This window comes from Amblyomma mixtum, chromosome 5 (genome assembly GCF_055824585.1).
Source record: "Amblyomma mixtum isolate Tamu chromosome 5, ASM5582458v1, whole genome shotgun sequence".
Classification (NCBI taxonomy): domain Eukaryota; kingdom Metazoa; phylum Arthropoda; class Arachnida; order Ixodida; family Ixodidae; genus Amblyomma; species Amblyomma mixtum.
In genome coordinates, this window is record NC_143016.1 from 38,912,400 (window position 1) to 38,938,297 (window position 25,898).

General features: G+C 47.5%; 2 protein-coding genes across 6 annotated transcripts; both read left to right on the forward strand.

The window, feature by feature from the left end:
• The first annotated feature begins 949 nt into the window (after window positions 1-949).
• Window positions 950-10,948, forward strand: LOC149341839 (monocarboxylate transporter 12-like). 5 transcript variants are annotated; one of them, XM_089544078.1, is made up of 8 exons: window positions 953-1,206; window positions 2,388-2,621; window positions 3,570-3,713; window positions 4,379-4,757; window positions 6,280-6,574; window positions 7,840-8,092; window positions 8,698-8,847; window positions 10,155-10,948. In XM_089544078.1, the coding sequence occupies exons 2-8, from the start codon at window positions 2,435-2,437 to the stop codon at window positions 10,181-10,183; spliced, it is 1,437 nt and encodes a 478-aa protein (XP_089400204.1). In that variant the 5' UTR covers window positions 953-1,206; window positions 2,388-2,434; the 3' UTR covers window positions 10,184-10,948. The 5 variants fall into 5 exon arrangements, with proteins under 5 accessions (XP_089400207.1, XP_089400204.1, XP_089400208.1 ...); XM_089544080.1 differs by lacking the exon at window positions 953-1,206 and adding an exon at window positions 1,217-1,326; XM_089544081.1 differs by lacking the exon at window positions 3,570-3,713 and having other exon boundaries at window positions 950-1,206.
• A 2,498-nt stretch (window positions 10,949-13,446) lies between these two features.
• LOC149341840 (monocarboxylate transporter 12-like) lies at window positions 13,447-25,689 on the forward strand. The gene is made up of 7 exons (XM_089542028.1): window positions 13,447-13,537; window positions 17,046-17,348; window positions 18,081-18,224; window positions 18,917-19,319; window positions 20,102-20,595; window positions 21,977-22,129; window positions 25,078-25,689. Exons 2-7 carry the CDS (start codon window positions 17,144-17,146, stop codon window positions 25,113-25,115), a joined length of 1,437 nt encoding a protein of 478 aa, XP_089398154.1. The 5' UTR covers window positions 13,447-13,537; window positions 17,046-17,143; the 3' UTR covers window positions 25,116-25,689.
• Window positions 25,690-25,898: the final 209 nt, after the last annotated feature.

Sequence of the window (25,898 nt, forward strand, 5' to 3'; positions counted from 1 at the left end):
TGCTTATTACGCGGTAGCAATGCTAGGTGAAGTTCCTTAGAAACCGTACTTAAATCTGAGCCGATCCTTGTTTGCGTTCGGCGAATCTGGCTCCACAAGCTGGAAATTCACTGCTTTCGACGGTGGCGCTGAGGGCATGAGGAAATGAAGGTAGCTGCAACTGTCTCACTCCCACCGAGGATTCTGGGTGTGAACACCTGACGGCGCCGTGAATGAAGGGAGTGGACAGATAACGTTAAGATGGAGACCACACACGGCCTTGGGCTGAGGCAGGCAGTTCCGATCGGCATGTGTTCGAGTCCGCGATGCCGCAGCGCACGAAGTGCCTGCAGACTGCCGGATCCCCTGCTTGCATGAAGGGGACGAAAAACAATTCCACTTGCAGCGTTTGGTTGTTAAGAACGCCAACCACGCGGGATAGTAATCAGGGAAAAAAAATTCACAGGACGGTTACGAGTATGCAACGCGATCCAGAGTTACCTTGCTTATGAACGCGAAGAAATGCAGATTATTAGAATTGATATATAAGAGCGGATACTTTAGCCACTAGGCCACCTCAGCGGTGACCTAGCGATGAAACCATCCTCCTCGTATTCGCTAGCTGCTAGGAGGTGCGGGATGGGCTGGGTTCTTATGTCGGAGGCTCGTTTCTGCCGCTAGGTGCCTCAGAACTCAGGAAAGAGCTCAACTCACCCAACGTTGTAAAGGCTTTTCAGAGCTCACCACGAGCCCGAATTCCGGCGAGCGCGTCGAGACTTGGGCGCACCACGTTCTTTGTTCACTTTTAGCAACCTCCAAAGCGCACTTCACTTCCGGTGCCGACGTTATTCTCCGGGACAAGAATCGAGGTTATCATGCCAAAACACGCGTGATAAAAGAAACGATAAGCTCACCTGAAAGAGGCCTTGCCTGAGAGAGCTTGAGTGGAAGAGCAAGGTCATATCTCCTCTACTTTGCATCTCAAGAAGTTGTCGGAACGGCTGATGGCCGTGGACATGGCGCTGCGATTACGAAAATGCGAGAGGGAAGGCGTCCCCTTCTTGCCGCTGATCCGATTCACTACGAGTGTTAGCTGTCTAGAGAAACAGGAACAGCCGACCAGAGTTCATGAGTGAGGCCCAACTTGTATCAGAGTACGCAGTTCATCCCTCACATGCGTCCTGTCATGGGAGATTAACCAGCGACTATCAGCGATTATTACAACAGGTAAACTGCCTTAACGTTTTCTTCCTCCTTTCGCACGAGGCTCCGTAGCGGTAGTGCAGACTTATCAAAGAACCAGTTGCACCGAGGCAACTTTTGGGCAGCGGGAAGAGCGTGAAGGAGGTTTGTATTTTAACTCCTTTCTGGTCTGCGATCAGTTGTTGGCAGTTGTCTCCGACAGCCCAGGGCCCAATGTGGCAGCGATCTTCGACCTCTTTTCGAAAAGGGCTTAAAACATGAAGCGAAAACATTTCATGCGGTGAAGTGCAGTTTCTCCGTATCGCGTTTAATCATCTCTGTCTTCCTCTGTATACATAAAGAACTCCTGCATTATGGAGTGTTGCAGACACTTGCGCAACATTCAAGCTGCCTCCCGCTTCATGGTTGTTTCCACTCGCCCCTAACTACGCCACGCACCGCTCTTGCGAATATGAAGCTTCGACTTTATCTTATCGATGATTAGGGGGGCGATGATGACGATGACTACAGCGACGATTTACGCTTTTCTCGAATGTAATTTGCGATCTCTCTTCCCGAAGCGTCTGTGACACGGCCTATTGAGCATCCTGCTTGTAGCAGCCTTAAGCGACAATTTTGACATCGTTAGGCCGTTTTGGCTTCATTTCTTTCAGCAAACAGATAGAAAGGCATGAAAAACCTTAGGCGCAGGCCGATTCTCTGATTACGCCTTTTGGTTCCTGCATGTTTAGCTGCTTCTATCTCTCTCCCAAATATTTGCGCTGCTTTTATCATAAGCCGGCGAAAGATCAATCGCGGGATACTGCCGCTCTTGCACATAGTATTTGATTATTCATCGCAGTGACAGCAGCAGGAGGACTTTAGGACTACTTCCATACGGGGTTAAACTTTTACTGCGGCTTATAGTTTTGCCGGCGCACCATATTATTTTATCAGTCATACGCCACCATCTTATGTGTGCATGCCAACACGATCAATACGACCTGTAGTAATCAGCGGTAGTGCTGAGAAGTTACACATTAAGATGACAATTGACTAAGGTTATCCATCCGTGCGCATGAGTGATGCATGTTTAGTGCTGTGAATAGCGGCTCATGCAATTGATGTATAGAGCGCAAACTCAACTGCTGTAATCAGTGCCACTTACAACCCTCTTAATGTGGTTCTCATACGTACGATGCTTGTCCACCGCACTGAGCGAGCAGATCGCCCTGTCGTGTGCGGACACTAGCAGCCACCTTTTGTCCTCATAATGGCGTCGCCTGACTCTCGGGCCTGCTGGCTGGTGGCGGCCTCTGCGGCTGTGTACCTCTTCTTCGGCATGATGCTCCTGAGGTCCGAGTCCATCATGTACGTCGGCTTCATGGACATGCTTAACGTCAGCCGGGAGTTCGCATCGTGGCCGCTGACGGTCGCCATCATCACGTCACAGCTCTCAGGTACGTGCCCGTTGCAGAGTGCGCCACCTAAGGTTTTCCCTAATTTTTAAAGGTAGGCTTTTTGAGTTAAGAGCGCTTTCTTGTGTACAGTATTATCAGCGGGGAAGCGCATCCGAATACAGCCAAGACTTGTTAACTAGAAGGCTGATCAGGTGATATCTACTCGGCTAGTTTTTAGCAGTTACATTTCGGATCTTTGTTTATTTAGAGGCTTGTAGCTCCCCGTAAGTAATATCCGTATCAATTTTTAGATTTTTGAAAAGGAGGTTCTCGTCTCTGCTGCGGCGCAAAGAACTTTGGGTCCGCACATGGGCGAAACCGAAACCGCACGGCCGGGGAGCGCACGCAGCCACGCCTACGAGCGCGCGTCACAAAGCTGTGTAAGTGTCACGTGCTCCTTTCACAACGCCAGGGTGGGAGCGGCGACCGTTCCATAACGGCGTTTACATGCCGGAGTTGAGTTGAGGAGGTGAGTTGAAAACCGGTTACTGGGGTCATGTAAACACGGCAGAGTCGGGCGCGGGAGTCGAGGGAGCGAGTCCAGTCAACTCTGCTGCAGGGGGTGGGGTTGACTCGCTCGACCCCAACGGCACATGGCATGTAAACCGCGTCAAATCGAAGAGTCGGGTTAATGAGAGGGGATATGAATTAATGCGGACCTGTTTTTCGCTTAGGCCGTCGCGCCTCCGAAACAGCGGTGCCGTGCCGCAATCTTGGAGGCTGCCACTGCCCTCTCCCGCTGCACTGCTCGACGCTTGGTGTCGCTGCAGTTGAACCGGTCACGACTCGCTAAAACCGAGTTTATGTAAACACGCAGTGGTCGAGTTGGGATGACCTTGCTCAGGTCGTTCCCCTGACTCGACCCGCCGCTGTCGGGTTCATGTAAACATGTCGCCGAGCGCAGCTCGTCGGCCCTGAGAGAGCTTTTCCTCTCTGCGCTCGCTGCAGGCCCGCTGTGCGGTGTGCTGGGCTTGTGGATTTCGGACCGAGTCCTGCTTGTGGCTGGCGCCCTACTCTGCGCTATACCGGTCATGCTCTGCGCGCTGTCGCAGAGTCTCGGTCTCATCATCTTCCTCTACGGCGTCCTCTACGGCAAGTGACCGAACCGATCGTGTATTTGCAAGGTGAAGTCAAAACCTAACTCTAAAGTAGTACGGCCGGAGAAGTCGTTGTCAGAACTATAGCGCATCCGAATGCAGCTAAGACGTGCTACTAGTAGGCTGGTTAACTAATATTCATTAGTTAACTGTTTAACTAAAACTGTTTTCTTATTTATTGGGAGACGTGTAGCCCACGATAAGTAATATATATATATATATATATATATATATATATATATATATATATATATATATATATATATATATAGAGAGAGAGAGAGAGAGAGAGAGAGAGTTTTGAAAACGGACGGAGCTACTTTCAAGCGATGTAGGCAAAATTTGTTGCGCCAGGGCGCAAAGGGTAACTACATTTTCTGAAGTGTAAAAACTCCTCTCCGTAAAAAATAATACTAACAGCAATAGTTAAAAGGCTAAGTACTCAGCATTAGTGAACCAGCCTGCTAGTTAGCACGTCTTAATAGTATTCTGATGCGCTATACTGCTAACAGTGATATGCCGAAAAAAGCAGTTTCCTAACTCGAAAGGACTATTCTTTAAAACTGCAGATTTCAGGTGAAAGTATAGCTGAGTATGAATCCCAGCGCTGGCAAGATCTGCGCCACCGGCTGCCGTTTAGTTTACCTCTTAACCTCGCAGGTCTTGGCTTGGCCTGCGCGGAGCTGTTGCCGTTCACGATGGTGGCCCGCCACTTCGTCCGCTACAGGGGCGCTGCCATGGGGCTGATATTCGTGGTGGCCTCCATATCAGGCTTCGTGTTCCCGCTAGTTATAGAAGCACTGCGGGAAGCCTTCGAGTTCCAGACAGTGCTGCTCATACTGGGTGCCTTGGAGCTGAACATGCTCTTCGGCTGCATCTTCGTCGACCGGATACCGGTTAGCGACGGCTGCGCCTCTCGCGACGACGGCTGCACCCAGCCGGCATCACCCCGAGTTGACGCTGAGCGTTCCCGGGAGATCAGTTATGAGACTTCGTCGTTTGAGAAGTCTTGCTGCGCGGACATCGTCGCGAATCCCGGGTGAGCAGGCGACCGCTTCAACCTGCTCCTCAGATTCGGCAGCGATGTAAAGGTCACATACTAGCCCGTTACGCTAATCCAATAAGGAAACTTGCTGTCTAATCCTCGCACACCGAGACAGCCCCAACACATTCACACATTCCTGGGCAAATCCTCTGCAGTACACATGCAGCAATCTATTCCGTCACGTGATTGCGAAGAGCTCCCACAGGAGTCTGCGCATAACGCAACCGCGAACGAATGAGGAAGCGAAAGTTAATCTCATGACTCCTAACTTCAAAAGTAAGCCTTGACAAAAGCTAATCAAATCGGGCTCTGATACGTTGGAAAGCTCTTGTTTGAATGCGTTGGAGATTCGGTGGTCTCTGCTTTGCCCTCATCCTGCCACTTGAGTGCCAGTACCCTTTAAACTGATTCAGTGCGCTATTTATTGCGTTGTAAATGACATCTTGCCCTATGACAACTACAATACCCAAAGCAGCAGCTGCTCCTGCCTTTGGTGACCATGTGAATGAGCGAAGCGACCGCTAGAATAAGGAGAAGTTTCGTCAGAGTAAACAAATTAGCAAATATTATGGAATACCTGCGGCCTTGAGTGCGATTCTGCTTCCTTGGCTAGACCTAAGACCACATCGATTTACCTGACCTACTTTTCGCAAGTGTAAAAACCCACACAGTACTGAAAACCTCTCTTACTAGCTGTTTTCAGCCTCTGCACTCTCAAGTAAACCGGGCTTTGCGGATCTATAATGCACTTTTCACGATCAGATGTCGGCAATATCATTGCCTACCTTCGAAAGCTTATGCGGCCAAGCCAAACTTCGGTGCAAAGCTTCGCACTGCTCTATTCCGCACAGGAAAAGCTAAAAGTATTAATTTTACATGTTTTAATTGATGCAAGCATGTCATCTGAGTACTTTAACACCACCAACAAAAAGAAAAGCCAGGAAGAGAACGCCGGAGCATTCCTACTATATTGGAGGCGGAGCAGGAGCAAAGGCGCACCAGCTCTCTAACACTGCACTTCTCAACCTGGTATAAAGAGGAAGATAAATGAGAGAACGACTACCCATTGTCTGCTGTACAAGTAAACGGATGGGTCCGACCAACATGTTCGGGCCCATGGTGCCGCACCAGAGAAATGTCCGCACACTGCAACGTCAATGCGAGAACTATGGAAGTGACTAGAGAGTATCAGGATGCAATTACATATTAGCATCCACTTAAGCCGCAGCTGTATACAGCTACAAAAAGAAATTAGTTAACTTTCTTTGAATCTTCGCGGTTAAAGAACAATTCGTCCTCGCCTTGCCATCTGCAGGCAGTATCCGTAGTTAGCTCTTTTGGAAGAACTGCGGCTTTGTGGATGTAGTAGTCGTGGGTTCGTGTTCTGGACCAGGACGAATTTTTATTCTCCTGCAGATATTATGCTGATACGGACTTAGGCTCATCATTAGGCTAATTACCTCATTAACTGAAGATAATGCTCTGGAGTGGCGCTCAGTGGACCATTCGTGGGCAGGTGTCCCGCAGACATCGAGCGGTCGCACGAGGCAGACCCGCTGCTCGGCTCGGAGCGGAAGCTGACGTGGAGCACCTTGGCGGACAACGTGCGCTCCCTCGCATCCCCGACGTTCTTGCACGTGGCTGTTTCGCGGGCAGTCTCGATCTTCGTGCTGTCGTCCTTCAGCCTGACTATCGTGGACTTCGGCGCAGACATCGGGCTGATGGGCTACGAGGCCGTCGCCCTGGTCACTGTGGGCTCTGTCGGCGACCTGGTGTCGCGCGTGGCCATCGGATTCATACTGGACTCCAAGGTGAGGTCCTCATTTGTGGAATAATCTTGATTATAATGTTCAAACTTCACTTACTCTCCATGCCTTTCAAAAACAATTAAAACATTTCCGGCTAAATTCATCCTAGCCTATGTTCTTTAGTGCTTTGGTTTGTGTTTTTGTCTAAAAATAGCATGTTTACTACATGATGTTTTCACTAGTGTCCAGTGCCTACTGCTGTAGTGTGCTTATTGCTAAATAGTTGCGTTATTTGTTGCATCGTCATCGTCTCCATCGTCTCCATCAACGTCATCGTCTCCATCAACTTCCGTCTGCGGCGCGAACAGATAAAATTAGCTTAACCCCGATCAGCGCTCAGCCTGAGTCTAGTATCGTCACCAGACATGCCCCCGACCCAGCAAAGCAAAAACATGAGCCAACCAGGCTACCACGTGCTTTTGGCAAGTCTACTCGGGTTAACTACTTCAAATCCCTACCACTTTTTTTCTCTCTCTTTCTAGCGCGTCAGAGCTTCACGTACAGCGTTTTTAAGAAATAAAGAACCAAAGGCGTTTGCTTCTAAGCCTTGTGGGGTGTAGTCTTGCAGCATCAGTGGAAGTCCTAACTTTCGGAGAAGTGAGGACGAGATATATTATAATATAATATAATATAATATAATATAATATAATATAATATAATATAATATAATATAATATAATATAATATAATATAATATAATATAATATAATATAATATAATATAATATAATATAATATAATATAATATAATATAATATAATATAATATAATAAAGTTTATTTTCATCAGATACAATTTGATGAAGGTGGTGGGAAAAAAAGCGGCAATACGCCTGACGACGTTCTCGCCTTCTCATCAGACGGTAGCGGCACGGGACAAGAAACGCATTAGATTACTCTATTCAGGAGATTTTTCAGTACAATTCACGCTAAATATTCAACAATACAATAAAAAAAATGAAAGTTATAGTGCGGGTAGTCGAGCAAAGTACGAGAAATTATGAGCAATGAAAAACACAATAGGCGGCTAAACATCAAACAACAAGTAAGGGTGAAAAGCATTTCGCACAACAACTGCTGTACTAGTAATAACTCAAATTAACAATAATACTCTGGAGAGAGGAATGTTCTGCCTTTAAGAAATATGGCGATTCATAACGGGCGTCACAACTATCTCCAATAAGCAGGTTACTTTGGGCTGTATGCTTTTGATAAAGTCCGTAACGCTGCTGCTAGTCGCATCCTCAAGTGACGCTTCTCCTTAGCACAGTTGCTGAGCGGAGATGCCTTGATGCTGTGGAGCTTCGCCATCCAAGCAGCCACCATGGTTCTAATGGTCCTCACGAAGAAGTACTGGGTTCTCATGGTAAGCTGCTTCTTCACGGGCCTGGCGGCAGGCGGCAGAATATTCGCCGCTACCGTCATGGTGGCGGAGCTGTTCGACCACCGGTTGCTGCCACTCAGTCTGGGTGTCACGAACTTCGTCGGTGGCTTACTCTGCCTCGCCCGGCCGCCACTCATTGGTGAGTGAGCCATCCTCCGTTCTTGCGCCGCTCAAATGGCGCTGTCCAACAAGTCCGGTCTACCAAACGCACCGGACATGTGACCATGACCTCGAGAGCTTAGTGACGACCTTTAGAAGCTGAATTACCCATTAACTCTCCCTAATGCTTATGGCCTTTTGATTAGCTCTGCATTTCAATTGATTCATTTAATTTACAGAAACATGCCAGAAAATATCTGTTGGTCAAATGTTTAGGGGAATCCCCCAAGGTGGAGTAAATTTGTAATAAGGGAGTAATTACTCATTGGCATCCACCCAAGCGCAGCCATATGGCTACAAAGGAAAGCTATACAGCTTTCTCAGAAATTTCGCAGTTAAAGAGGAATTCGTCTCGGTCCGAGGTTCGAACCCGGGACCACCGCGTCCGTGGTCCTGGGTTCGAACGACGAGACCACCGACGAGACCCGACGAGACCACCGATCTCGTCGTGGAGTGAGCACCTGAACGAAGCTGAACACAGCTGAGAGCATTATTTGTGCTCGCTTACTGTGCTGTAAAAAGTCTCGGCACACTGAACAGGGTATCGATTCGGATTGAAAACAGTGCGCCTCGCCCTGTTTACAGGATACGCTCGCGACGTCGTCGGCTCGTACGACCTGCTGTACTTGGCGTTCGCAGTCATCAGCGGCGTTTTCGCCATCACCTGGACGATCAACCTGAGCTTTAAAAGGTGTCAAAAAAGCCGGCCAAAAAATCTAGTCACGGAACTAGTAGGTGAGACCTGCTATTCTTTATTTTGATATAGCTAAGGTTTTTTTTGTTAATATTCGACGGGCGAGAAAGGGCGTCATGGTCACTCGAGTCGAACTCTGGGACTTGCAGGCAAGCACATCAGGCTGTTCCAAGAGGAGGAGAAACATTTATTTAAACCTAGGAGGTTATTGAACCTGAGGTCGAGCGGGTGGCTTCCTCCTTTCAGGACTCCACTCTCCATGGCTTCTCGACGCACTTGCTGGACCAGCGTTTTTTGAGTCACCGGACAGCTGTACCTCCCGCCGCTCAAATGATGCGCCAGGAGCATTTAAGTGTTCGGATTTGCAGCCGCATCCGTACGGGATGTGGAAGAGTGTGGGACGTGTGTCGGCGCACCAGGGGCAAACACCACGATATGTTAGTGGATATATTGCTTGAATATTCAAGCATGAGAGCTACTGCGTCTTCAGAGCTGAGCAAAAGTGAAAGTAAAAGCAGACGAAAGTAACTGTGCCTTTTTCCTGGTGACATCCGAAAGGTCTTAATTCTCAACTGAAAAGAAGTATTTGATGCCATGAGGACTTTCAAACTTTATCAGAAATGCATGCTGTGGGTGTCGGAATATATTTTTGCTTCTGAAGCTTCTTGCAGCCATAAATTACTTCAGGCGCTTCACGCAGCCATAAATTACTTGGCATGCACGCACCTTGAAAAGTATTATTTTTTTTTAATTCATTAGCAAAATTTCACAGCATCTCATGTAAAGCAATACTGGCTAACTCCATGCATTTTCGAATGCCCTCTAGTAATGAACAATGTTTTTTGCCACAATTTCGCGAAAAGGCTTTTGAGCGATATAGTGAACTTGCTCAATTTTGTTAAGAAGACCGCCGACATGGCTGGAGTACCAGCAGTCAACAACGTACAGTGGCGAGTAAAAAGAATAGCGCAAGTGACTGACGACCGACGCGGCGCAAGAAAAAACTTTCTGAAGGCTGTGACTTTCTGCTAAGCCTCTCGCAAGGCTGAGCAGTAGGGATAGCCTGGCACTGTCGTTATGGGCATTTTAGTGAATCGCAGCGCCGCGAGTAACATTACTTCGCTGCGGTCCTCGGTCACTTGGGCTAATGCTTGCTACTCGCCACTGTACAAACGGAAACACGTGCGATGCGGTACGGCTTATCTGTTGTGAGTTTGAAATAATCCCTGGAGGAGAAATGTAATAGATGTCTAAGGTTTGTAAAATCTATATAGATTCTAAGTTATGAAATTGGCGAGTGTGATGCAGTTACCAATATCCATTAAAATTACCTTCGCTTTTCTTTCAGGTGGAAATGTCCGAGGGATGCAAGGATGACAAGCAAGCAGCTGAAGCAGCAGTGTAAAGCATTTGTGATTAATTAAAGGGAACGTTAGGTGTTCGCGCACCATCTTTGTCATACAGAGCGCCTTTTGTGCGCTGTTCTGCAGTGTTTTCACATCACCTTTATGGGGTCAGGTTTCCTTATAGTTTCAAGACTGCAAGTTGAAATTATTAGTTTATTTAAGTTCATTGCTTCATTAACAAAGTGTGCGCCACAAACAGGGCGCCCAAGTGCCTTCTGCAGTAAACACGAAGCCTTCCTTGCGTAGATATCTTTTGTGGTTAGCCGGTACCCTTATGTTGTTTTATTAGGCTATATCTTGCTGGAAGGGCACCGTGGCCACGGATTCCCTTTGATGTCTCATTCTGGGATGTGACGTCATACACCGCACGGGCGAGGGAGTAAGAGAGAAGGGACGCAAAGCCCTGGGGGACGAGTGAGGAGGTGTGATGCCAGAGACAGGCGCGCAGGGTGTTGAAGGAAGTCGCCTAAGTGCGTAGAAGGTCCAAAGTCGCAAATTTATGTTTGTAAATAAAAGAATGGTGACCCCGAGTAGCTCCAGACGCCTTCATTTCTAAAATCTTCGCAAATTTCTAGCAGCGGTTACACCATGATTGGCTGCTACGTTTGACTATACTGCAGCCCTTCTTCGTAGGTGTGCATCGGTGCCTACTGGAGAAGTACTGGCACAAGAGTGGGACGCCTTGAAGATGTGCTACTGCGGAGATGCCTTCAGCATTAGAAAAAGCCAAAACTAGCCACGAGTGAGCTCCTTTTCAGACTTCTCCCCAAGAAACTCTTGAACACAAACGATTCGATGAGCCAGAATTATGTCTTGGTGGAAAAGCGCAGGTGCAGTTTCTTCTCGCAATTTTTATACTGATGTAGTAAGGGAGCGAGACGGTTACTGCTGCACCGTTTCTTGGACTCGAGATGAGTCAGCACCGCGACCTATCCGAACAAATAGCAAGCAGTGAGGCTGAAGTGGCGCCATCTGCTCGAAGAGCCACCAGTGGTTGGAACAACCTTCTCGATGGCAAGAGAGAACTTATCAATAAAACTGAGTGCTCCTTTCTTCCAGATAAGTAATAATCGCATTTTCCTATAACTGCACTAGGGCCAAAGAACTTTGGCAAATCGCGAGGACACTAGCTAGGTAAATGGAGGTTTTGGCAGCAATTCAATGCCAAGCAATGCCTAGTAGTCGGCTTCTCTGCGGTGAATGTAACCTTCTTTGAAGTCCAGGTGATCGCACTTAGCCAATAGAGGCGCGAGCGCTGAGAGGAAAGCGAACCGGCTATTCCGGCCTCCGTAGGGAGCATATGCAGCAATCCTACTCACGTGAAAATAAAATTAGACATTATAATGGGGCGCCCGAAAGTGGAGCTGCCGGAAGTAAGCGGCCTCGTTCCGGATGTCAGCCTTTGGCAGTGCACGAAATGGGACATCAGCATGGTTTTTCGCTTTTCAGATACTGTTGTCACCTTGCCATTTTGGTTTTTGGTATTCTCGTCTTTTTCCATGACAATGACTACCTGTTTCGTTGTCAACTGCGTGTAGAGACCAGCATAGTCTCCGGGAAAAACGTTTCAAAAAGAAGGGTCCTTTGCATTGCAATGGGATGACACTAGCAGACAAGAGGACGTCGCTACACAAAGCACGTACGGAGACTTGTCTACACAGCTCTATATCGTCCATTTGCGCTCGCATCCCTAACGCTGCGCTTTTTGTGGTGTACGTTCCCGCGCTCTAAGCCCAAGTTATATCATCAATGGGGGGATAAATCTAAAAAAGATAGGTCGACACCTTCACTAAGCATCCGACTTCGCAGTGACCACTTTAGCGAATTATGTTTCGATGGAACCGGCGCACGGGCGCGGCTACTATCTGGTGAGGTTCCGGCACTGTTCTGGTTCACATCAGCGCCTCCAAAAGGTATGGTACTGCTTTTACAACGTATTGTATCAAGAACTGTTTCATGTCGTACCAAATTATGCCTGAAACGGTTTTTATTCGTGACGCTTGGCGCAGCTGACTTCCAACAGCGCTTGCCCTCCGTTCCTCTTTCTCTTCCACAATTTCTTTCGCGCTGTGCACATCGAAAAGGGCACGCACTAAAGCATTCCTCTTTCTCCTCATTCGTTTCCTCTCGCGCTGTACGCCTCTAAATATGCTAATGAATTGTTTTACGTGCTTCTTGTAGATGCAGCTATACAAATTTTCTGAGCTGTGGAGTTCGTCTAATAGCACGTCGGGATGATAAATGACCGTCTAAAGCGATCAACAATGAACAATACCCGCCATGAATGAGACGAGACATCGGCTGCCTGAGATTCGAAACTGAAACTACAGCATCTTTTTAACGAGCGTCTCTTCGAAGGACGAGCTGCAGTATTTCCGCCATCGTTCGCCTTTTCTTTGCTATGTCTTCTCTTTGCTCCATCTGCGACACGACGCTCGTCGCCGTCGGTACACCACCTGCTCATCGACAAATTACCCGTTCTGCTGTGTTGAACTCGTGCTTTGTGGCGGCCAGCATTACCGCGGCCTACGCGTTCAGTGTGCTGGAGAACTCTGTGTGAAACTGCACTCCGCAAAAGATATCCAAGTAAGTGCAATGGTGCACCTCAAAGCAACTTTTGCACTGTGACGCTAGTACAGAGGTGTTCGGCAGACGGAATTCGGCAGACGGAAAGTGAAGGCATCTAATAGAGATAAGAAAATTTCTCGATATAGCGATGGAAGTCGGCGTGCGCTCAACTTTTGTCTAAAGAGGATTGGAGCAGAGGACGAAGTAACAAAAGGGAGAAATCGGACGTCTCCGTCGTGAAAAGCCGGCCGCATAGGCTCGAACGAGGCATTTGCCGACTGGGACAGTGTCTCCTCGTTTTCCGTAAAAACGCGGCTGAGCTAGTTCGCAATCGTCCTGAGAAGTGCAAGGTCCGTAGTCACGTCGTGACTTTCTTCAACCAGTGCCAAAATATTCAGTCAGCGCTTCAAGAATGACAGCTGAGGCGTTTCAAGAAGAAACTAAGAAGCCTGAGGGAAAAGAAAAGCCTTTGTCCTCTCAGAATTTTTCACACTGTGCTGCGCAACGTTCAGAGAGAAAACGCGGCGTCTCCGCGGCCACTCAGAGCCGTAAACGTGCGTACGCCGAAGAACAAGTGTTCGTCGAAGAGCAGCCGAAGGAGAACCTGCGGCGCACTTGAAGGAGCACGCACTTCCTCATTGACGTCAATGTGTTCGACGAGTAGCAGCAGCAACGGCGGCCGGGCCCACGGTCTCACTATAGCGCCATCAGTGGAAGTGGACCGCTGCAGGCTGCCTCTGGACGGCGGCGGAAAAGGGTAAGCCCAACGTTCCTCACTGCGCGGTGTCTTCTGACGCGCGTAGAACCTCCTCCGTAGAATGGACCAGGCAGAGGCTGAGATGTGCGTCCAGCAGTCGCGTTGCAGGCGGGTCAAGTGTTCAAGCCTTCATCTCAACCTTCATAAACGGCAGTGCCAGCTTATAACCCTTACTTTGACTCACTGAAGGGCGATAACGTCGCGAAAGATACAGCTGACGTGTAATAGAAAATCACAGGGAACATTCTCGATACTATTGGCACGTTAAAGCGATCCACAATTGGCTGAAGATGTGGAAATTGCACGTTCGGTTATTATGATTTCCAAGTCATCGGTTCAGGCAGGTCTTGAACCGTTATTCACAGCGAACAGCTCTGATGATCTGCCTCTAATTTTCAGGCTCCAGCCGTGGATTCCTCGATGCGGTCACATACTAGTGTGGTTGATACAGATGGCTTGCTGGTTTTCAAAGAGGGCACAAGCAGCACAGCTTATCACTGATAACAACAATTCCCTGCAGTTTTGTTGATAATAGGCTATCGCGTCATGATCTCTTGCGATGACCACAAGGTCGAGAGGGCTGCGCCATTAAGAACATCTTCAAGCAGTATCACAAAACATATCGTCGGAAGTGTAACGCTGCATCTCGCTCCATTGATCGTTTCAAAGCCACTCGTTTGCGCCTTCTACTCGTTAGCCCTTTGATTATGGTGTAGAAAATTTATCGGGCGGCTATTTTATTTTCATCTCCAGAACAGAAGCATATATTTCTGTTCGCCAGTCCTGTGCTGACGAACGAATCAGCGTACGAATCAATCAAACAAGGTTCAACTTGACTAAGGCTAACTATAGTGTTCACAAAAGAAGACCTGTTTCGTCTAATATGGATCTTCACAATTACCCACATCGTCGGCAAAAAACATCGAAAAATTCTTGATGAAAAATGATATAGCAGCGTGTAACTCTTAAATCCAAATATATTCATCGATTCTCGCGGTTCGAGAGGCAGGTGTCTTCAAGTGGCTTTCTCTGTGACACACTTGTCTCTGTCTTCCAAATCTGCTCTGTGTATCCGAGTCTATCTACATGCGTCTATCTAATGTACAAACCAGCCAGACCCCAAGAGTGGAAAATTTTTTATAAGTCACGCAATGTGCTTAATGAAATTGTACAAACAAGTAGCAGTTGCGTAAGCATCTTTAAAAGAATAGAAGTGCTCACTGCGTTTGATAAAAATTTTTCTCAAGTTATCAATGCATTATTGCTACAAGGACTATTAATGTTCTTGTGCCACTGAGACATTTCTGTTCGTTTTCACCTTGCACGTCTTATTTCTAGCGAGCTGCAAGGCCTTTTCGCGCGCATAGCAGAGGGCGAATTGCCTTCTACTAAAGCAGGAGTCCAAATACGCGGCCCGCGGGCCGCATGTGACCATTGACGCCTTTTCGTACGGTCTGCCGGCCTCTGGGATTTAAGCCTTGCTTTCAGAATGGTCATGCCAGTAGAAGCTTGGTTTTCTTTATAACCATTCTCATTATCGTTGTTCACACCCTGTCATCGACCGGTTGCTAATCGTGTATTACTTGCAAACCTGCGGGCTCACATACTTTCAGTGCAAATAGTGGTATTAATCTCCACTGTCCGTAGCTTTGAATCACCATTTGAGCTTCGCTAGCTCCAAGGTAGCAGAAATAATGTAGTGGTCATAAGCGGCATGAGGGGTGCGCTTCTGAATGGTTTATTATTAAAATTGAAACTGAAATTGAAACTGAAATTCCGCAACAAAAGAATGTTGCGAGGAGGCCAGGTAAAAATCTGAAAAAACAGCTTGAGGAGCCCTAACTTCCTTGCACACAGAGCAGCACAACAGCATGCGAGGAATGCTGTACACATGTCGACACGTATAGCGAAGCTACATCACGTCAGAGAGACAACAAAGAAAGCAAGAAAAAGAAGACAAAGTACATTATCATACAAACATGGCACACAGTTCCTTTGATGAGGCTGTGGATATGTCATTTTTTGTCTCCATAAAGATTTGATTTAAAACTGTCGGTAATGAATATTTGATTATTCGTTTTCCTTAGTTTGTTCAGGATTTTATTACGTTCCAGGGTTCCAAATAAAGTACGTTGAAAATGGTGGAATTTTTCCGCAATCCTGCTAGATGAGCTAAAGCATCATTAAATTTAATTGATCCTAGTTCATATAGGCGACATAGTTTGCAAATGTATACAGTGACGTAACTGAAATGATGACGTTCATTTTAAAAAGGTCTGCAGTGGAGGAGCGGTACAAAATTTTTGCAGGCCAGGCGCAAGGCACATCTGCAATACCGAAAGCTTGGTAATGTTTGCTGCTGTTGTGGTGGACCGTACTAAAAAACGAGTAGTTTAATGAAGAAAACAGCAAATGGTGTAAAATTAAATTAACTGAATTTGGGAGACAATAAGCGGAGTATGCTGCCAGTAGACCTAGACAACTTATTAACTATGTACTTCACGTGTCTATCCCATGTCATATTTTCAGAGAAATATACGCCCAACGATTTAAAGGTCTTTACTATTTCAGTGTTGGTGTTGACACAATTTGCGGCAACTGAAAATGTCTGTGACAGGGGTGGAATAGAACAGCATTGGTTTTTTGAAGGTTAAGTTTTAAACAATTACTCTGAGCCCATGCACTTATTTTGTAAATGCGTAATTGACTTGATTAGATAAATCCTCACAGAGCTGTTTGAAAAAAAAAATACAAGTACATAGAAACAGCGCTAAACAACAGGACCAGATAGAGGAGTAGACAAACACGGCGCTGAACACAGCGCCGTGTTTGTCTATTCCTCTATCTGGTCCTGTTGTTTAGCGCTGTTTATATGTAATTGTCACCATGGAACACCAACTCGCCCAATCTGCCGTTCTACTACAGTTGAAAAAAATACGCTAGTGTCATCTGCGTAGATTACGTCATGGGCGGTTCCACCACGGCGGTCTATCTCATTTATATATAGTATAATTAAATATTTAAAATGCAACCTTGCCGGAAAGTTGTTTTTAGTGACTTTATTGTAGAATTTTGTCCGCTAAACACTACAACTGAGATCGATATCGCAAATAGGATTCGATTAATTTCTGTGCTGTCCCTCTAATGCCGTAATAATAAAATTTTATAATGAGAATCTTGGAGTTAATAAGATCAAAGGCTTTTGAGAAATCCAAAAGAGTCCAAGCAACATGTTTTTGCGTTCGAAATTTTCCACAGTGAATTCTTTTTGAGCTAAAAGCGCCAACTCTGTCGACCTGTTCTTGTGAAAGCCATATTGGGCTGAACATATGAGATTATAACGGTCAGTAAATGAGGACAGACGTTTTAGAACTATTTTCTTTAGGCCCTCTTTTTTTGGCCGCGAGCCTTCAATCATACTAAGCTTACAATCTAGTCTACCAAAAAGAAAAAAATGCTCACTATTGCTGCTTACAACAGAGCGCCATTTCCTTTTCCGCGCTTGTAGAGCACCTCCGTGGTCTGATCCAGCCTCCAGATGAGCAGCAGTTGAAGCGGCAAACGTCCTCTGCTGGCCCGAGCGTCACCAGCGGGCGCGGAGACAATATGCCTCCGGCGAAGAGAGCCGTCCAGCCCGACTCGCGGGAGTGCTGGCCCGTGGCGGCCTCTGCGGCCGTCTACGTTTTCTTCTCCATGATCTTGGTGAAGACCGAGTCCGTCATCTACGTCGGCTTCATGGACATGCTGCAGCTGAACAGGCAGGACGCATCCTGGCCACTCAGCATATCGCTCGTGCTCTCGCAGCTGGCTGGTGAGCCGGAATTCCCCTCCGAGGCAACTGAGTGCTTGTTCAACGGCGTCTTCCTTGGCACTCTTTACTACTCGTATATATGAGCATACCTCGTCGCTACACACTAGGAGAAATCCAAACGATGTGTTAGCGGACCTAATTCGCATACTGACATTCCATGGTTAAGGAATCGAGTAAACATGGAGCTGCGTATTCTCTAGCGAAATGGAACGCCTAAAAAGTCGTATGACGCCATGAAAAGGTAACTGAAGGAAGAAATTGTAAAGCAACACCGATAATTACGCTTATATAATTTCGAAGTTGTAAAACTATAGCACCAAGCCGACGTAGTTGTTAGCGAACTTGGCAGAGCGATAGCACCGGACAGGTGGTAGTTCACGGTTCGATCCCCGGAAAAGGACATTTTTTTTTAAAACGGCTATATTTATGAAAAGGTTGCATAGCTTTGTCTTGTAGCCGTATGGCAGCACTCAGGTGCGTGCTAATAAGTAATCACTCACAGGGGTGTTTAAGTAGGACTTTCTTTATGGGTTTATTAACATTGGTTACGGAACAGCCGGATCACTGGTAGTCATATTTCCTAGTTTTCTACAGATCTCCTAGAAAGCAGCAACAACATAACGCTCTCACTCTCGCCATTGCATCCATGTGCACGAGTACTGGCCATTTCATTCTCACACCGACGTTTGGCCACGGTCGGAACCAAGTTCTGAGCTGGACTACGCGACGCAGGGCCCGTGTTCGGCCTGCTCTGCCTGTGGCTATCCGAGAGGACCATTCTGATCGTGGGTGCCCTGCTCTGCTCCGTGCCCATCATGGCGTGCGGATTCGCGTACAGCCTCGCCGTCATCAACGTGCTCTACGGAGTGCTCTTCGGTGAGCCTTGGCCAATTTGCTCGATTGATGCCACGCATTTCCTCACGCACGACACTGTGCGCACCTTCGCGTGCAGTCTTTTGCTTGTTTAAAAAGCGTTCTTTTCTACAGCGTCCTGAATGAATGTAGGACTTTCACGAGACAAAGGACAAAACACAAGTGCGCATGCACTGCAGATTGAGGCTCCTTGCACTCCTTCGTGTTCATTATTTTTTGGTACATGCTCAGTACAGCGCCTGTCCTCAGCACTTCTGTTCTATTTTTCATAACTTGAAAGTAGTAATAGCTATGCGCTTCAGAAATCCAGCCCAACTTAACGCCCCAGCGAGATCATAGCAACCCAGATGCACCATGAAAATGACTTTCTCGTTGATAAGCGCCCCAAGTAAGGAAACAGACTATAAGCAAAACGCTACTTTTCTGATTATGATGGTACATCTACAGACTGCACGACAACGGTCGCCGACTAATGTTTCAGCGGCGATCGGGAACTGCCCGCTCGACTCACAGAACGAGCGTGCATAGATGAACGGCAGTATGAATGACATGCAGCAGCCAACAGGACAGGTCGAAGCAAGATCCGCAAATGAATGTGCCACAAGGACACAGATATATACGGCGACTATTCTCCCCGCTGCTGTCCCTCCACCGTCGAGCTAACAGTGTACTCGCTCCCGCTGGGTCGGCGGCAGGACTGGGCCTGGCGTGCGCCGAGCTGGTGCCTTTCTCGGTGGTGGCGCGCCACTTCGTGTCGTTCAGGGGCACCGCGCTGGGCCTGCTGTTCATCGTGACAGCCGTGTCCGGCTTCGTCTCCCCCATGGCTCTCGAGTTTCTGCGCCAGACGTACGGCTTCCGCTGCACGCTGTTCCTCGTCGGAGCCATCATCCTCAACATGCTGCTCGGCTGCTTCATAGTGAGCCGCATCGACCGCACGGAAGCCGTCGACGATCCCCACGTTCCCACAAAGACCAAGGAGCTGCTGGCCGAACCACCCCGCGTGCTGGCCGATCGGCGGAGGTCCAGCTTCCAGGCGGCCTCCTTGGGACAGTCTTGCTCCATAGCACTGGCAGAGTCCATCATGTCTTTAGACAAAGGGTGAGGCACCTCATGCATGTTTCTGTGGTTCATTTATCATTGTTTTCTTTTTTTATTTTCCTTGTAAAAAGTGATTTGGTTTCGATCACCGAAAAAATAAGAAAAGTGGGAGAGTCCGCTTGTACCAAAATACGAGTTAGACAAGCAGCTTCGGAGGTCAGCCGGTATCGCGTTGTTTCTGTATGAACTAGGTTATACTCTTTATGAGAAGTAAACCATTTCGCTTTGCTTTTCAACCCGCTTTGTTTCGAGAAAAGCTCGTCTTCATAATTCCATGGTTTTAGGATCAGCGTGATCATAATCTCATAATGCAACAGTTAAAACGACTGAGCGCATACTAGTGCATTGTCCCCGTATTCTCAGCGAGTGTCTCTCGAGGCAGCATCTGCGCAAATTAGATCAATGTACCGACCAACGCAGTACTTTGAGCAACAATCTGCCACATTCTTGGTACCCTACCAGGCCCTAACGTATTTGAAGGAAGCCCGAAATTCAGGACGACAAGACCCCCACCCTCCCATATAAATATGGGTTGACTTCGTACAAATAACCTGGATTACTGCACTCGTCGCCTTCCCAAAGAGTCACGCACGTCTTAACCACCTTTACGCCAAGAAAAACATTTCTATGCCATTAAATTTTCGCTTCCAGACAGGAAAATAACCTATAAAGAAAAGGCAAGGAAGGTTAACATCTGGAAGGCAGGGAGGTAAAAGGAGCCACGGATACGGAGTCAATTAGCTCAAGTGTGGTCAGGCGCTCGAAAACAGTCATCCTCGCAGGGACCGGTCGGCGCGGGCCAAGCTGCTGCGCAGCCTGCGTTCCCTGCTCTCGCTGGCCTTCATCCACATCGGCGTGTCCCGCGCGGCCGCCCTGTTCGCACTCACCACCATCCTCATCACAGTGGTGGACTTTGGCGAGGACAACGGCCTCACGGGCTACGACGCCGTGTCCCTGCTGACTGCGTACGCCATCGGCGACCTGGGCTCACGGCTCTGCACCGCCCTGGTGCTAGACACGCGCTTCCTGAGCAGCAGCGCCACGCTGCTGTGCATGTTCGCGCTGCAGACGGCCGTCATGGCCGTGATGAGCTTCGAGAAGAACTACTGGGTGCTGCTCACCTGCTGCTTCGTGACAGGCCTGTCGAGCGGAGGCCGCGTATTCACCTGCACGGTCATGGTCGCCGAGGAGTTTGACGAGGACTCCATCTCCCTCAACCTAGGCGTCATGAATTTCGTGTCCGGATTCGCGTGCCTCATCAGGCCGCCCGTCATCGGTACGTGCCCATCTAGCTGTCCTGGGGCCGTTTTCTATAAGCTGTTCATTTTAAAATGGCCATTTCGTGCCCGTCTGGTTCTTTGTCAATGGTCACTCCCGCGGCTTTCAAGCGTGTGTTTAAAGCGACCTGGTCATTGGGCAGAAGGCGACCGGACCTCACCATTGGCTGCGCATCGCAGCCAATGCCAGCCAGTGGTGAGGTCCGGTCGCCAACTACCAAATGACCGCGTCGCTTTCCGCAGACGCTTGAAAGCCGCGGGTATACCAGAGTTACCATTGACTGAAGGCCACGAGGACGTGAAAAGACCATTTTAAAATGAACAACAGGACTGAACAGCGCACAATGGACGAGGAAAGAAACGACGAGACACACACACTTGCCTTGTGTCCTCGTCCACTGTGCGCCGTTCAATCCTGTCAAGCAATACCAACATGCCCAAACTGCCACGTTAAAATGAACAGCTTATAAAATACGTCCCCTGCTTTAAGCAGGGGCTTGTTTGCAGCTATTTGGTTCACGTGTAGACACAGCGTACTGCCCAGCATTATCCATGACTGGTAACACAGAGGCAAGACAGCTATGCATCGCCATCATCACCTTGCGTTGTACTCTTTTGAAACCTGTCACTTATGCCGCTATGATATCAATACATGATAGATTGATACATACGAGCAAAGCAAGGGAGCTAACTGCAGAAGAAGGTTTCGCGCACTTACACTTCCATTGCAGTTAACTCGCCGGCTGAGCTAATAAGTATAAAATTTCATAAATTACAGGAACTAGAACGAACTGAGCCAAAGCAGGAAGCTTCTTTTATGTTGCTCACCAAAGACAAATTTGTCCATGGGCGTACGATCACTGCCGCCTCCGCGTTCTGATTTTGCCAAAGCTCAAAGTCGAAGTACAGTTACTTTACGCCTTCAGGTATGTTACGCTTCTTAACAGTCACTTGCCCACCAGTGTATTCATCTGCTGACACGTACGTTTCCCTGCTCTTTCTCTGCACATTATAAATTGTGCTTCCACAAGCAAAACGTGCTGCGCTGCAAAAAAAAATTCGCCTCGAGAAAGTCTTCTGAAGGTGTTTTGTATGACTTTTTTTAACATGAAGCTCCTCTGAACATCAGTTCTTTTTCTGTTTCCCATTCGTAGTACATCGTATTTATTAACAATAACAGCAGCAAGAAAATAGATATGAAATGAACTTCTACCTTGAATTCCCGCGATAAACTGAGGACATTACTATTTAAAAAATAAAATGTGGCTGGCAGAGACAGTAAGGCTTTTTTATTCTGCTCTCTTCGCTATCAGCGCTATCTGCGTACTGTCCTCGCTGACAACCCCGGAAGGGCATAGCATCACGTACGCTCGCACGCAGGCTACTGTCGCGACGTGCTGGGCTCGTACACCACTCTGTACATGCTGCTGGCCATCATCAACGCGGTCTTCACAGTCACCTGGAGCCTCAAGCTCGTCTTATCCAAGCGCAAGAAGGCGCCGCCACTCAGGGACGTCCTACAAGAGTTGCCAGGTAAAGCTCGGCGCCAGGGCTCGCCTTACTTGAAACGGATAAGAGAGCTTGGCGTCCACACCGAAGGAACCAGCCATCTGTAGGCTTACCCTTTCTCATTCGTTGCTTAGACCCCTTGCTCTCATCTGTCTCCCTAAGCTGACCGTAAGAGAAGGCTGACGCTTTTCTCGACCCGACCGGAACTACTTCAAAATTCAAGTTTGCTGCTAACGTAGTTGCGGACGGGATAAGAATCCAAAAACAAACACAAGCACAAACTCTCAGAGATCTCTGATGATGGTGGATACAGCTATTGGTACAAAATCTATAAAGTAGCTGCTTTTAACACTCAGCGTAATAAACTAAACCGCGCGCCCCGCCGTAGCATTTCAAGGTGTTACGAATCATGTAGTGCTTCGGAGAATGATCAGCGTAAACTTCTATATATTTGCGGAAATTTCCAGCAATAATATGCAGAAAAAAAGCATCAGCAAAAGAAAAGCACCGCCGGTCAACCTTCTTCAAGGCCATTCTCCATGTTGTTTCACGCCTTCTCGTCGAAAAACGTTGCCTTGGGCTTAGTCACGCGAGCACTGCTCGCATTCGCCAAACGCTATTTCCACATGGCTTGTTCGTCAGTTCTGCGCTCTGACGTGACACGGATACGAGCTCTTTTCTTCACTTTATTATACTGCTGGATGACACCTCATGCATGGAACGTCACCTCGAGCGCTGTAGGCTTGACTGCGCTCGTGTTTGCACTTGGTCGGGCGCCGGGCCGCCGGTTCCTTTGTTCAGCAGCTCCGGTTGGGCCGGTTGAGGTCGACGAGAAATGCACACGACGACGCCCTACGTGGCGGTCACATTCTCAGAATGTCTGAGACAAGCAGGCACGCATTTGCACTCGGACTACATGAGGCTATATGTATATGCGTTAGTCTACGGACTTCAGACAGAGCGGCAGCAGCAGCGATATACGAGAAATGTGGCGGTACGTGGCCTGCACTGCAAGAAATATGACTGGAACGGACAATGAACGCCGGTTGAGATACGTGTGCTGTCAAAGCGAAGTCGTGTGATGTGGTCGCAGTGCTTGCGTCTGTATCTTACTACATGGCGAATAGATGCGAAGATTTTTTTTCTTTTTTTTTTTCGTTCGCAATCTTTCTGCGCAATTCCTGCGGGCGATCCACTTATTTACGCTAGCGATTTTAATGCTAACGAGTACAACCATGAAAGCGAATGGTTTGTAGACACATCGCTCGACGAGTTTGGCTTTGTTACGTTCAATGATGTCGCGAAGAAGAGTGGAAGTCTGACAGACTGCGTTACGAAAGACATCGAATTTCTGCATTCTGTCACCCATTTCATGATCAGAAGTTAACGATTTGTGTGTTGCACAGTTGAAAATCGTAGTAAAATTTAGAACCACGATACCAAAGTTGATACCAGCTCATGTATGATCAATAGAGACCGGATTTTAGGCAAATGCCTATTTTTTTCAACGCCTCGTAGGCGCACCATTTTTACTTATGAGCACGAATTAGGTGTTGGCAGTATGTTTAATACTCTTTTTATAGTGCCTATAAATGCCTATTTTGGGTGTCAGTGCCTATAAATGCCTATTTCCGACGTCTGTGCCTAGAAGTGCCCTATTTTACAGAAAAAAGGCCCGAAATACGCTGTGGTTTTGCTTTCAGATTCTGTTTGCTTTCGAATCCATTTCGGTTTTGAGTAAAACACACACGTGGCAACATTAGATGACCTCGTCAGTCAGCTGTGGTGAACACTGCACCTACGCCGGCTGTGTACACAATACCAACCACGTTAGCCGAAAATATCGAAGCCACTTTTTTCCTATTTTCTACCATTTTATCGTGGCAGCTTGTCGATGACTTTGGCTGTTAAAGTGGTAGTCGACAAGATGGCACCACATTTCGGAAAGTATACGGAGTAAGTTATAGTTTCGTCCAAATAATTCCCAGTTGGTTCCAATTGAAACAAACTCTAAAATTTCCATAAACCTGCTGGAAACACTTTACCTGGTTAAAATTTCCACCTGGATAACCTGCCTTACTTTCGTTCCTTGTGCCCCAGCCGCATGCCATCTTCATCAAATGGCATTTGGCGGTACTCTTGGTGGAGCAGGCCACACTAGACAGCTGGCAGTCGTGCGTGCATACGAAAACGCATTCCTGCCCTCAAACCATAGAGTAAATGACTCAAATAATAATGTTTATTTCTAAATACATGGCCTCCTGTTAAGGTGTTCACTGTTTCTACTTTTGTGCACGACAAGAGATTCGTTTGTTTCGAGGTATACCAAAGTGTTTTAAAAGGGTTGGTAACCGTCCCTTTCGCTCTGCTGAAGCATTTCTATTGTACGAAAAGTTGCGCGACAGCCTTAAAAAAAAAAACGGCTTCTAATGTTGGCACCTTGCTTATGGTCCCAAATCATTCCTGCTGTGTTTTTGTGTTATTTTACGGCAGATATTGCACGCTGAAGTTCGGCACTGTGTTCACTTTTGATAAAGTTTATAGTGCCTATTTTTCTCCTTTAGGTGCCTAAAATGCAATTTTAGCCGCCTATTTATGGCGCCTAAAACGTGGCTTTTAGTGCCTAAAAATCCGGCCTCTAATGATCAACTACGATGCCAGCTGTACTTGGGAATTTCTATGCCAAAAAATGCCGACTGCTTTTCTTTGCTTTTCCGTACGTTTCCAAGAGATATGGGCCGCAACATGGTTCCACGAACACTTCTATGGGGCACTGTTATCGAAAGCGGGGCAAGGTCGGAATAAAATCTATTTTCTCTCGTTTTGTAATCATAGAGGAAGATATTCATAGCGAGCATGCGCTACTATTGGACCGCGGTGTTAACCAAACTAGGTTCTTGTCGCATGCACGAACTCTGTCCGTCATCTTTATTTACCCGTTCTAAATGCTGTTTTCTTTCTCTGTGTTTCAGATGCAAGAGGGCGAATCGGCAGTATCACATCGTTCTGAAATATTCCGTCGCGTTTGCTCAGCACGCGTGTCGATTTGGTTTGTCGGCTTCGCTACGAAGAAGTCAGCCTCAGAAAAACTCCCCTTTGCGGCGCAGACCAAGGAAAAGAAGTCTGCTGCTCCCCACAGGGAAGAGAGATAGGAAAGCGTAGCATTACTGAAACAAGAAGCAAGAGAAAGATATGCATACTAAGCAACAACCGCCGCAAAGTGCGCTTCGGAATCGGAGGCACCGCTTTCACACATTCTTATTACTAAGACAAGGAAGTAGTGTGCAATCTTCGCTTCAAAGATGTTGGTTCGGTCCCAGATTTTTCATTTAAATATTTGTCTGTTGACCACCTTGTCTTATTTTACACTGAGGGGACGTCGTTGTTTTGTGAATTTCGGCCAGTGTCGAAAAGGGCTTCAACTGTCGTCTCGCAGCCTACCGCACTAGCGATGACGGAATGTGTTTACTTTAATGCCAGAGCCAACAAATGCGCAGTCACAAATGCGACCCGTAGTTGAGTGGGTCGAAAATACATAGCAGACATCCCGTTACGTCACTGCCAATAAAGTGTTTTAACGCAGTCGTGCGGCCGGTACGGTCATGCGTTGCTGTTGCTATTGGTGTCGTGCCTGCCTAAGCATATTTGCCGCACGGTCGTAGTTAGCGTAGTTAGCACGTGACAGTGCAAAAACTGCCCAATGTCTTCAGCAGTCATCGATCCCGATACGATAAGGAAGCGGTCGTGGAGGACACCTCATTTTACGTGTCCACTTTAAAATCAGACTCCAGAC

Coding starts and splice junctions, on each gene's coding strand:
- LOC149341839 (XM_089544078.1), top strand. CDS start 2,435: ATGGCGTCGCCTGACTCTCGGGCCTGCTGGCTGGTGGCGGCCTCTGCG. Junction 8,093..8,697: donor CGCCCGGCCGCCACTCATTG/GTGAGTGAGCCA, acceptor CCCTGTTTACAG/GATACGCTCGCGACGTCGTC. Junction 8,848..10,154: donor TCTAGTCACGGAACTAGTAG/GTGAGACCTGCT, acceptor CTTTTCTTTCAG/GTGGAAATGTCCGAGGGATG.
- LOC149341840 (XM_089542028.1), top strand. CDS start 17,144: ATGCCTCCGGCGAAGAGAGCCGTCCAGCCCGACTCGCGGGAGTGCTGG. Junction 18,225..18,916: donor GCTCTACGGAGTGCTCTTCG/GTGAGCCTTGGC, acceptor GGTCGGCGGCAG/GACTGGGCCTGGCGTGCGCC. Junction 20,596..21,976: donor CATCAGGCCGCCCGTCATCG/GTACGTGCCCAT, acceptor GCTCGCACGCAG/GCTACTGTCGCGACGTGCTG.